At 35.7% G+C, this 13,724-nt stretch overlaps 1 protein-coding gene across 19 annotated transcripts in view; it reads right to left on the reverse strand.

Moving 5' to 3' along the window:
- Positions 1-13,724, reverse strand: part of LOC138706539 (coiled-coil domain-containing protein AGAP005037) — a 1,408,895-nt gene that overhangs the window by 1,069,875 nt on the left and 325,296 nt on the right. For 14 of the 19 annotated variants that reach the window (XM_069835942.1, XM_069835956.1, XM_069835959.1 and 11 more), the window contains exon 1: positions 5,629-5,779. The exons of 1 other annotated variant lie outside the window; for it this stretch is intronic. In XM_069835942.1, the coding sequence (XP_069692043.1) occupies positions 5,629-5,734 (106 nt within the window). In that variant the 5' untranslated portion in view covers positions 5,735-5,779. 4 more of the 19 variants (XM_069835958.1, XM_069835960.1, XM_069835961.1 and 1 more) reach the window with 2 other exon arrangements.

The following is a 13,724-nucleotide window of genomic DNA, read 5'->3' on the forward strand; positions in this document are numbered from 1 at the left end:
ATTGCACTACTAAAGGATTTTAAAATTGATTCTTCGGATGAATGGAACTATAACATTTACATAGCAACAGTACATAACATCCGAACATTCGCATTACATTCAAGCTTATGGTTATTATCTCACTGTAAAAGAAATACAGGGTGTTTCAGAGGTGGTGTTACTAACTTTCAGGGATGATTGCGAAAGGCTCATGTATCAATTTGAGATAAGGAACCCTGGTCCAGAAATGACCGAGTCGAAAGTTACAAGCAAAAATAGTTGTGTGGAAATGAAAAAAATTTATTCCTCTGTACACCTTATTTATGTGTATTTATTTGTACATCTTACATATGCTGTATTCATTTCATGTTGTTTACTTTGTCTACTTACAGTATTCCATTCAGTGCGCTGTCTGAGGGTTGGGGACAGGAAACTACACTAAAGCAATGCAGATAGTGTAATGTGTAACGGACATGGTCGGTCCTAATACGCACGTCTGTAGACAGCAGTGTATGTGTACAAGTTCCAGTGTCCAGTCGATCAGTCCTAGTGAAATGGAGGAGTACACGAGAGCGGAATATGAAGACCTGATTTTCGAATACGGATGAGCCAATGAGAACAGTAGACAAGCTCACAGATTGTATCGGGACAAGTACCCACGTAGGAGACATCCGGACCGTACCATCTTTCCACGACTGTTCCAAAAGTTAAAGGTAGGAGGGCACGTGGTACCAAATTACAATTCCATTTCCACACAACTATTTTTGCTTATAACTTTCGACTCAGTCATTTCCGGACCATGGTTCCTTATCTCAAATTGATACATGTGCCCTTCGTTATCATCCCTGAAAATTTGTAATACCACCTCGGAAACACTCTGCATAATGATGATCTTAATTATGATGATAATGATTATGGTAATGGTGGTGGTGATACTTTATAGAACGTAGATAATGATACCTACTGATGCTGGCGGTAATAGTGAAAATGGTATTGAATTGTACTTATAATAATGGTCGTTTATGACAGTCATACAGGTGGTCATATATGTGCTAATGATAGTAGACCGTAGCATTGGTGACGTTGGTGATAATGGTAATAACTGTTGTCATGATGGTAGTGAAAAAGATGTAATACTGATTGTAAGGTGAAGATGCTAATGGTTCTGATGGCGACGATAATAGTGGTGATTTAATGCTGGCGATATTGTTTTGATACTGATTATGGTGTTGATTTGACACTGGTGATAGTAAAGGTGATTTGATAATGCTGATGATGGTGGTGTTGATTTAATATACTAGTGATTGTGGTGGTGATTTGAAGGTGGAAAAGTTGGTGGTGATTTGATGATGTGAAGGTGGTACTGATTTTATGTTGTTGCAGATGATTTGATACTGATTTAATAGTGATAATTTGATGGTGCTCATGATTTGATTATGGTGATGGTGGTCATTTCATGACAGTGGTGGTGATTTGATGAGGGTCATGATAGCTTGGTGGTTTTAATTTAATAATGACAATGGTGGTGGTGCCGATTTGGTGATGGTGATTTGATACTGGTGGTGACTTCATGATAGTAATATGATGATGGTAGTGGTGATTTGACGATGTTGATGGTGGCAATGATTTGATCATGGTGATGGTGGTGATGGTTGTGCTGAATTGTGGTGGTGGTGATTTGATGCTGGTGATAGCGGTGATATGAGGATGGTGATAGTGGTGATTTTGACGATCATGATACTGGCGATTTAATTATGGTGACAATGGTGATAATTTTGATGATCATGTTGCTTGTGATTTGATGGAGGTCATTTGATGAAGGTAATGGTGGTGGTGATATAATGATGGCGATAGTGGAGCTGATTTTGATGATCATAGTTCTACTGATTTGATTATGGTGATGATAATGTTGGCATTGAGGATGGCAATAATGAGAGTTATGTTGTTGTTCTGTCAACTGTCCGAAGACAGGTGTGAACCATACAGATGATACCAAGAAGGCCTACTTATGAGGCAACTAGGCAGGAGATAGTGGGGTAAGGTAGTCAGTTTCTTTCTTCCTCCATTGCTGACTAGCCACATATTACACTAGACAGACTTCAGATGCATATAAACAAATTGTTCTTTGTCTGACACATATCGTTAATAGCTGTGGTGATAGTGAAAATGGCAGTGGTGATAGTGATCCTTCTAATGCTAATAACAGTAGTTATGGTGGCAGAGCTAATGGTGGTATTATTGCTAATGATATTGACGACACTGATGGCATTTATAATACTTTTTATGGTTGTGATGTTTAAGACAATGATGGTGCTAATGGTAATGACGCTGATGATGATAATATGAATAATGATGAAGATTGTTATATTGACATTCATGATGGTAATATTTGTCACAATTATTATGGCGTAGATGTTCCTACAGAAAGCGATGATGACCATGGTGATAATGGCAATAGTAGTGAGATTGTGATATCAAAACAGTTGGTGATAATGATGGTGATGACCAGAGGCGTTCACAAGGGGAAGGGGTTACGGGGTTTGAACCCCCCACTTGAACTTTTTGTTTAAAGTATTTAGATTTGAGTATTTTTAAATCCACAATCGTTTTCCCTTCTCTAATTTTTCACTGACAGAGTAACAAAATCTACATCGACATAAGGCATAGTCCTCCTACCTCTCCTTCAATATAATTCTTGTTCTTGGTGATGCGGAACGTCCCAATTGTAACAATATTATCTTTATTGTAAAGAGACCTACCGCCTACCTATCATAATTATGCAAATAACTGTTGACTATATATATATATATATATATATATATATATATATATATATATATATATATATATGTATATATATATATAATTAATAATGACAAGCATTTTTATTATACAAAATTAAACAGAAAATTAAAAATTAGGATGGCTGTGAAAAAAATTACGTTTCAAAGATTTTATAAGGATATTCATGAATATGTTCTGTTAAGTTATGTTTCAAAAGGTATGAATATTGACCTCATTAGTATACAAGAATTAAAATTAGTAATTTGTTGAACGAAGTCCCGAAAAGCATCCGGGCTCAGATGGCATTAACATGAAATTATTTAAATATACCCCTTCATGTTTTTGTACAAATTTTTAGACCTCATCAATATAATATATTATGATGGATAAGTAGGCCTAGACCAGAGTTTCTCAAACTTTTTTGAAGTGGGGACCATTTTCTAAAGTCAGAACAGTTCCGCGGACCACCTTACTCTTGTTCCTTTCGAAAGCAAATTTATCATTTTCGTAACATATTTTAATACCAATAGGCCTATATTTATATTTTAAAATTGAATTAAGATTCGGTACTTTGGTCCTCTGTTACGAATTCGGGTGGTCCTTGGCTGGGTTACAGGCGCGGCGCCAGATGTGCAGGGAAAAGATGTGAAGAAACACCACGTATATAGTGCTTTAAGTCCCTCTTTTGTTGCTGAGAGTAAAGTGGGAAGTCGATAGACGGGCAGGATAATAAATTTCATAAAATGCAGTACTGGGAGAAAAAGTGAAATTCGATTGCCATGTGTCATTTCCAAATTCTCAAATTTTAAGCTATATGTGATACGCAATTCGTTTTAATTTTATTTTTTCTTCTGTATTTTTTGAAGGAGCACAAGGTCAGACCTCGAGGACCACGGGTGGTCCGCGGACCATAGTTTGAGAAACGCTGGCATAGACTAATTCTAGAGGAATGGACATCGTAAAGATTGTAATAATTATAGAGGAATCAGTCCATTAAATTCAGCCAAAAAAATCCGCAAAAATAATAAATAATAGGTTAAACACATTCACAGAAGCACTTGGTAAAGGAACATAATGGTTTCAGAAAAAACCGATCCTGCATTGATAGTATTTTTCACATTAGCACAAATTAGTGAGAAATGCAGAGAATTTAACATACTAACCCACATGGTATTTGTTGATTATCAAAAAGCTTTTGATATAGTAAATAGAGTACGGTTTTGGGAAGTTTTAGTTAAAACAGGAATTCCAGAACATCTAATTCATGCAATACAAAGCATGTTAAAAAATACAAAAATCAAAATCAAAATTTGTAACACTACAAGTAACGAAAGTAGAATAATAAACTAAGGGGTTAAACAGGGTTGTCCAATATCTTCTACCCTGTTTAATATCTGTATAAATAATATTATTAAGACTTGGGAAACTGAATTAATAACACACTTCATGATCAATGACTACCCAATTGGTGGTGGTGTTGATGATGGCAGTGGAGAAAGCTTTCATTCCCCTTAAAGCGAGATTTTCGTTTCCCATTTTAACACACTACAAAATCGAAGTTGCTCCGCACCACGCCCCTGCAGACGCGCTCCACAATTTGAGAACCGCTGTCCTAGGTATCGTACTATGCGGTATAAATTGGTCTTCTATTCGTAGGTGAGAGTTTCGATTCCCGGCACCGTGAACGAGGGTTCCTTATTTAAAATCGGCCACTTTAACCATTCCTCAAACACGTAATCGCCATTGCTATAATCACAATACAACAATCAGAGTGATATCTGCAGTTAAAGAAGCCCTTAAATAACACTATAAACAAGTAGTGCATTGCGGGTAATCTGACGTTTAGGGGCGAGGCCCGTGCATCCGTACACTCCAATGGGAATTAAATAGGCTAACCCCTGCACTTGACATAACATCCATAAATTAAACAACACAAATTAGGTCTACTATTTCAAGTATAGTTGGTTTTCACTTCTACTTAGCATTTCGATGCATTTCAAGCAAAATTATATCAAGAAAAGATACATTCACGAAGAAACTGACGAGAAAGTTTACGAAATGACGTAATGAGGTTCTTCTTCCTTCATATTTAAAGATTAGAAACTTCAGAATTTGTCGTCTTCACTTTAATTTCAGTAATATACACATTTATAGCTTTCTGGGAGATGGGGGAAATATTAATTGAAGAGATAAACCGATGAAGGCAAACACTCTTTAAACAAATGTCAAACTCCAGATGCAAATGACAAAAGAAAACAGGTTTTAACAAGCTACGAATTAAAGTTATGATGTCACGAAACAAATTTTATCTCATTAAGAAAACAGAAGAAACTGTCATTTAATCCATTAGGAATAGAGCTTAAACATGGTTCAGTAATATAAAATTTAAAAATATAATAATGACAGCAAGTTAGAAAATATTTACTTCATATTAAACTGAAGAATGTGTTTAAAGATTTATAACTGCATGCGATGTCTTGCTTCCGTTTTGGTATCTTTTACTCAATAATTAAAAAAAGAAACTGAAAGCGATTTTCTTCTGCTGAAAACAAAAGAATAACGCCTCATTATTGTAAACCGATTTTCAGCTGTTGAAAAACAAGAATAACGCCGGCTACGAAGTTTCTAGAGCGAGTTCTAAAATCCTGTGGGTGTAACTTTAAAGTGCAGATGCGACATCCTTGGGGTGGAATTTATAGATTGAAGGGGTTGGAGGAGGGGAAAGGAGGTTTACTCACATCTGCAGCAAATCTTTACAAAAAGCTAGGATTATAATGCGCAAACTTGAATATAATAAATATGAGAATAATTTTTAACACTGTATAAAAATTCTAAATGAACTGAAAAAGAGGAAAAAAAAGCTACCTGAGCAGCTTTCCAATTCATCTTGTTCATCGGATTCAGCGTCATCGTTTTTACCGCGTTCTGATCTCCTAGCGTTATGACAACACTCGCTGCAGTTGGAACACATTTTGAAGTTCACTGCTACACTTTAAAACGCACTCAATAATCAACTGGATACGCACTTTTGATAGACACAACCATCTTCTTATCTTGTAATTATTAAAATTCCTCTTCTTAACGTTGTGGTAACACACACTGAATGTCACTCCTGTCTTCTTTTATTAAAGCACTAGTTTTAGAATATAGAAAAAACACCCGTTTTCATGAACACATTTTCCAACGATATCCTAACATGCAGTCATACACACATCAGAGGCAGTGATATTCAAGGAGCGGTTTTGCTTTGTAAGAGAAGGAACGCTCCCTAACAACCAAATTCAGAAACAGTACAAGACTTGCGTAGTGGAAAATACTATCGACCTACAAGATGATCAAAAAGTTAATTCACCGTCGAAAGAAATATATTGGAAGAACGTATAGGGGTTTAAATAAAAATGTTGCGTTAAAATGAATTTGAAACGAGCATTAAGACAACTGTGTTGACAGGACAGGAATAAAAAACTTCCCGACTTGAAAGATTTTCGTTTGTTTTTCGTTCCTCGCTAAAAGTTTGTATCCAAGACAGAAATCCCCTACAATTACCAATAAAAACAGAACAATCGTATCGCCCCTCTTTTTTTATTTCGAAAAAGTATAATTTTAAAAGGAGAAAAATAAGCTTCCGGGATCTGCCTTGTTCCTTCTCGTTTGACCGGCCTTGTTTTGTTCTAACACAAACACACAGTAGCTAGCAAGCAATTGTTTCTGCTACTGCAGCCGCCCCTACCGGTTCGCCCGCCAACTAGCGACTAGCGGGAGAGAACGGACCGGGCACCGGAGCAACAAGGAGAGTCGATGCGCAGGGGAGGGGGGACACCAGGGATGGTTTGGGTAGCGGGGGGGGAGAAGCGCGGGTGTCTTCCTACCACTGCCTAATCCAGGGGGGTGTTACGTGGGTCATTTCTCAAATTCAGACATTCTCTGCTAGCAACCTGCAAGGATAGACGGCCGACATCCTCTTTCCTGTGCCCCACCCCATGTCCTATCGGCCATTTTTAACCAAAAGTCTGCCTGATAAAGGCCGCATTAAAAAGACACAAAATTTCATGTTTGAAACGGCCCAAAATCTACACCTTCAGTTTTAAAATTGCCGATTTGTTATTATACCTACTTTCCTAAAGCACAGTCATCATCATCATCATCATCATCATCATCATCATCATCATCATCATGTCAAAATAAAAGTAACTTTGTAATAAGTGATCACTTTTAAATAACTCACATTTTTTTTTTTTTACATTTAAATAGGAGACATAAAATTTAAGTCACACTGATGCATTAACGTCGTTAAATGCCAATAACTTAATATATCTGTAAAAGATAGACAACACAAAACTACGCGTAAATTAAATCATTAATATATCTGTAAAAGATAGACAACACAAAACTACACGTAAATTAAAGCGTTAATATATCTGTAAAAGATAGACAACACAAAACTACACGTAAATTAAATCGTTAATATATTTGTAAAAGATAGACAACACAAAACTACACGTAAATTAAAGCGTTAATATATCTGTAAAAGATAGACAACACAAAACTACACGTAAATTAAATCGTTAATATATCTGTAACAGAAAGACAACACAAAACTACACGTAAATTAAATCGTTAATATATCTGTAAAAGATAGACAACACAAAACTACACGTAAATTAAACCGTTAATATAACTATAACAGATAGACAACAAAAAACTACACGTAAATTAAATCGTTAATATAATCTGTAAAAGATAGACAACACAAAATTACACTAAATTAAATCGTTAATATATCTGTAAAAGATCGACAACACAAAACTACACGTAAATTAAAGCGTAAACAAAGAGCTTCCTATGTAATTTATTTTATTCCTTAATCATAGACAACAAAAAAGAACAAAACGCAGAAATTTGTTATTCTACCTTCATGAAAGATATCTTCTGACTGGACTTAATCTTAAATCCTAAACGTAGGACAACCAGAACAAATTCATGCACAACCATGGTATTTGCCTGAAATATTGACGAGGTTTCTTAAATGAACTATGTACGATATCACATTTCAGTTACCACAGTGTGATTCAAAATTCCAAACTCAGTAAAGTTGTTGTAAAAGGCAGACTACAGAAACCTATACGTAAATTAAAGAGTTAGCAAAGAGCTTTCTGTGTTATTTATTTTATTCCATAATCATAGACATTAAGAAAGATATCTTCTGATTCGACTTACTTAAATCATGAACGTAGGACAACCAGAACAAATTCAAGCACAGCCATAGTATTTGCCATACATGTTGACAAGGTTCCTTAAATGAACTATGTATCATATTTCAGTTACCAAACTCAGTTAAATTGTTCAATAAATGTGTGTTTTAAATAAGGTACGGTATATGGTATCCCGTCCCGAGCAGTGGCGTCGTGGTCTAAGGCATCCTGCCTAGGACTCGCGTTACGGAATGCGTGCTGGTTCGAGTCCTCATGGGGGAAGAAATTTTCTCATGAAATTTCAGCCAGTGTATGGGACCGGTGCCCACCCAGCATCGTGATGCACTTGGGGAGCTACGATAGGTAGCGAAATCCGGTTACGTATACCAGCTATAACAGCTGGGGGGCTCATCGTGCTAACCACATGATACCTCCATTCTGGTTGGATGATCGTACACCTCTGCTTCGGCATGTGGCCGTGAGGCTAGCAGCCGGCTGGTCGGTCTTGGCCCTTCGTGGGCTATAGCGTCATGGATTATTATTATTATTATTATTATTATTATTATTATTATTATTATTATTATTATTATTATTATTATTACATGGTATCCCATACAGTACAACTCCAATTCTGTATAAAATCCTTCACAGAAAGCCCACCTCTTTGGTTCACTAAGACTGCGATGCAGGAGCGCTAGGAAGAGACTTATAATCATGATAGTACCACAGTCTAGTACATACAGTCACGAAGGTCAATACGTAGTCAATATGCATCCATAGATAGTTGCTAACCACTAGGATCGCTACTATCGCCTAATTACAATGCGAAATAGTACCGGTATAGTCTATTGTTTCTAGCACCCTCACAACTCAAGCTTCGTAACTGTATATACTAGAATGTGATAGTACCACAAATAAGTACGCAGTATTATATCTGCAATGCTTGGGAAAAGTGACATAAGTCAGTTTCCACAAACCTTTTTTGATAATTTATTGTTCTTGTACACTTTCTGTTTTAAAGTTCCCCACCGACAGAAATTTACGAGGGCAGCTAGATTCCAATGTGGTAATTGACGAACCACTGACATTTTTGTAAAAATAGAAGTATAGCATTTTCAGTAAATGTCGATCTTTTTGAAATGCCACACTGCTGCGCCAATTAGCGTAAAATTTCCTCGGGCTGGTTTCAATTCTTGCTTGAATATCTTCGAGCTTCTCTTCTGTGGTTCTCTCTTTTGTTTAAAACAGACCCTGTTTCTCGCCATTTTCTGAATAACTTGGTTATGTATTGTCTCGAAGACATTGCAGCGTCAAGTTTATATTTGCAGAAATTTGAGTTTTTAAGTTCTATTGTCTGTCATAAATAAAGTAGTTATGTTTTCGTTAAGGATAGCAATGTGGTTGTACTGTTTTATATACGAGCCGCCACTGAGAAGTAGCAAGGAGAGTTTGAGACAATCTAGGGCTGCCATGGCGAAAATGTGACTCACGAGCACATTGTGGCTCGCAATGATATATGCATTTCTCTTGCTTCCTACCTTCTCCAACCCCCACTCTCTCACTCACTGGAGTCCAACTCAGTTCCACTTGTATTTGTCTCTGACCTGCGAGTGGCGTATCGTCGCAATGTCTCTCTCGAAACCATGTAGGCCCTACCTCTACAAAAACGAAAGTTTCAAAGTAGGATGGGAGGACGCATTTTTTGCTGCCAATATGATTAGAATATTAAATGTATGATTTGTTCACAAGTATTACGAGGAAAACAATTGTATAACATAAAACGGCATTATACTACATGTTACTGATGAAACATTAAAAGGTTAAGTGTTATTATTCTTATTATTATTCTTATTATTATTATTATTATTATTATTAGACTTCGTGGAATTACCACTAGAATCGCAAGGTTTACTGCGCACGCAGTATAGACTGTATGAGAAGGAGGCGTGCAAAGGATTGAGTATGCCTCTGATGTAAACACTGAGCAGTATACTGCGGTTACAATAAAACCTATATCCTGCATTGAAGAAATATAATGAATGATCTTTGAAGTAGGAAATGTCTAAACATGTAAATACACAATTATTTTATAGTGAGATATATTAACTCTTAAAATTTAATGTAAGATACTCACATCATTCTTGAATATGTGCATTGCAGTGAAGATTTACGTACAATTTGAGCGACTGCAAAGTAATCTCCTCCGATGGTCACTTAAACAGTTTTTATATTGAGAAATGTACGTTCAACATCACACGATGTAATACGTGCATATTTGAAGAACGGAAAGTTACTACTTTTTAGTACACCAGCTTCAGACGTCTTATCGTGATCTGATAGTACATCATTTATAATACGAAGGTTGTGAATAGGCAGAATTTTTAACAATAATGTTTCTCAACTCACATTTCACTTTTTCTGAAATTAGTGAATTGTTATTTTGGATAACGGTTTGTGATACTTTATCCACTATATTACGGGCTTCTGAGGGTTGTAGTTTAGACGATTCTAACAGAATGATGCTTTTGGACACGATTTTAAAATTAGAATCAATGAACAGAATATCTTCCAATAGCTGTTCAGAAGGAAATGATTTTATAGCTGCAACAGCGGAACTATCTGTCCTATTCAATGCATCAATTACTTCCATTATTTTGCTGTAATGTTCTGCATAATAATTAACAGCATCCAACCACGTTCCCCAACGGGTCAAGACTGGCTGCGGGGGTAAGGGTATTCCAGGGGCAATTATTTGGAACAGCAGCACTCTCATTGTAGTATGTTTGATTGAATTCTTATCTACACTGAACAAATATTAAGCTTTGACTATTCCAACCACAGTAATGCAAAAACAAGTGCTTACATAGGTATACATTAGCTGTAGCTGCTATATCAATTTGGACCGGTCATATCTCTTAACATGAACTGCTTATACTACGAGACCGGGCGGTCGCGCACCTCCTCTATACTACCATACATCGGCAACCTGATTGCATGCTGCGTGTGGCAATTCAACGAAATCTAATTATTATTATTATTATTATTATTATTATTATTATTATTATTATTATTATTATTATATTATATTATTAGTATTATTATTATTATTATTACTATTATTATTATTATTATTATTATACGTCGATCCTTTTTCAGCAGATGTACGAATAATACGGTTAGATCTTCAATTTAAACTCTCTGATTTACAACGTGATGTTAAATGAAAGCTAGATGTAAGGACTTGACAAATGTTGAACTTTTCAAATCTTTGCCAAAAAAAATAAATATCCGAAGCTTCGTTCTTTCGCTTGCTCTGTTGAAGCCATGCTCGCTACAACTTACGTTTGTGAAAAATTATTTTCAACAATTAAAATAGCAAAAACCAAATTTAGATCACCACTGACAGACAAATACCTGGCAGTAAGTGACATCATTCCTGATTTTGAAACTCTGTCGCAGAGACATTCTGAAGACAGTTAATTTTAGGTTGTGATAACGTTTCCTATGTTTTTTTATTCATTTCTTTCTTCGTTACACGTACTAAACATTAGTTTGTAGCCTTGTACTGTATAAAGGACGTAAGGAAAATGAAAATCCGTTAATAAGTCAGACAGTTGCTTCACTTCCCCTTCGGGTGTCCGCCTCCCTCTATAGGTGCGATGCACGTTGCAGGTTACACAGTAGCTCGGCGCAGGATCACATTTTCGTCACGGCTGATCTAGGACATGAGATGAATGATCTAGATGAGTTTGATGCGATCTCTGTAGAATGACTAAAGGTATAAAAATACCTACCACTGCAGTCTACATTAGACAACGCGATCACAGTGCAAAATATTATGATTGTATACAGCATTATTACTTTTTTCTTTTTCAGAACGACTTCCTACATGTCTTTTAACTACTAGTCTATATCTCGAATCTGTGTTTGTTGAAGCTTCTGAACACTCACTTAAGAAAATCAAGAAGACAAATACATTTGAATTTAGAATAGAATTATATGCACTGACTATATATCGCAACTCAAGTAATGAAAACTTCAAACTCCCATTTCTTCCGTGTTCTTAGCTTTTAATTCAATTAAAAACGTAGCGACTTTTTTTTTCCCCTCTGATATCTTCATTTTTTCTACAATCCACTTTTCTATACACATTGATGCAAAAGTGGGCATTTATGGTTTATCTGCAATCACTAGAATTGTAATCGTTTTAGAGGACTTTCCAATCTCACAATAGTACAAAATAATTGGTAAGTGGAATTCAGTCAACGCGGGAATATAACACAATATACAGACCCTAGCAACTACTACCACTACTCCTACCACTACCATTACTACTACTTACGGCTTTTAGGAAACCCGAAGGTTCATTTTCCCCCTCAAATAAGCCCGCCATCGGTCCATATTCTGAGCAAGATTAATCCAGTCCCTACCATCATATCCCATCTCCCTCAAATCCATTTTTATATTATCTTCCCATCTACGTCTCGGCCTCCCCAAAAGATCTTTTTCCTTCCAGCCTCCCAACTAACACTCTATATGCATTTCTGGATTCGTCTATACGTAGTACATGCCCTGCCAATCTCGAACGTCTGGATTTAATATTCCTAATAATGTCAGATGAAGAATACAATGTGTGCAGTTCTACGTTGTGTAACTTTCTCCATTCTCCTGTAACTTCATCCTTCTTAACTCCAAATATTTTTCTAAGGACCTTATTCTCAAACACCTTTAACTTATTTTCCTCTCTCGAAGTGAGACTCCAAGTTTCACAACCATACAAAACAATCGGTAATATAACTGTTTTATAAATTCTAACTTTCAGCTTTTTTGAGAGCAGACTCGATGACAAAAGCTTCTCAACCGAATACTAACATACATTTCCCGTACTTATTCTGTATTTAATTTCCGCCCGAGTATCGTTTATATTTATTATGTTGCTCCAAGATATTTGAATTTTTCCACCTCTTCAAAGGATAAATTTCCAATTTTTATATTTCCATTTCGTAGAATAATCTGACCACGAGACATAATCATATACTTCGTCTTTTCGGGCTTTAGCCTACTTCCAAATCTATCTCTATACTTGCTTCAAGTAAAATTCATGTGTTTTCCCTAATCGCTTGTGGATTTTCTCCTAACATATTCACGTCATCCGCATAGACAAGAAGCTGATGTAACCCGTTCAATTACAAACCTTGTATGTTACCATGTACTTTTCTAATGGGATATTCTAGAGCAAAGTTAAAAAGTAAAGGTGATAGTTCATCTCCTTGCTTTAGCCCGCAGTGAATTGGAAAAGCATCAGATAGAAACTGGCATATACGGACTCATCTGTACGTTTCACTAAGACATACTTTAATTAATCGAATTAGTTTCTTGGGAATATCAAATTCAATAAGAATATTATATAATAATAATAGTAGTAATAATAATAATAATAATAATAATAATAATAAAAATAATAATAACAACAATAATAATCATATGAAATTGTTACCATAATTGAATTGGTTATTAGAAAAACCACACAAGTCCATTGTCAGTCAAAACGAGTTTATTATGTTTTTATATTAGTATATTTATGTATTTGCGCATCTATAGGAGAACGTAGATATGTCCACCTTACGTTAAGTGATGATATCATGGTAGTATTTCCTTGAAGAGGATGAAATCAAAATATTTTATGACGATATATTTTTCTCGTTTAGTCGTAATAGAGATCGTGCACCTGAGAAGCTATAGTGTTTGACTTCAATAAGATATTATAGT

This window comes from Periplaneta americana, chromosome 9 (assembly GCF_040183065.1).
Source record: "Periplaneta americana isolate PAMFEO1 chromosome 9, P.americana_PAMFEO1_priV1, whole genome shotgun sequence".
Lineage (NCBI taxonomy): Eukaryota > Metazoa > Arthropoda > Insecta > Blattodea > Blattidae > Periplaneta > Periplaneta americana.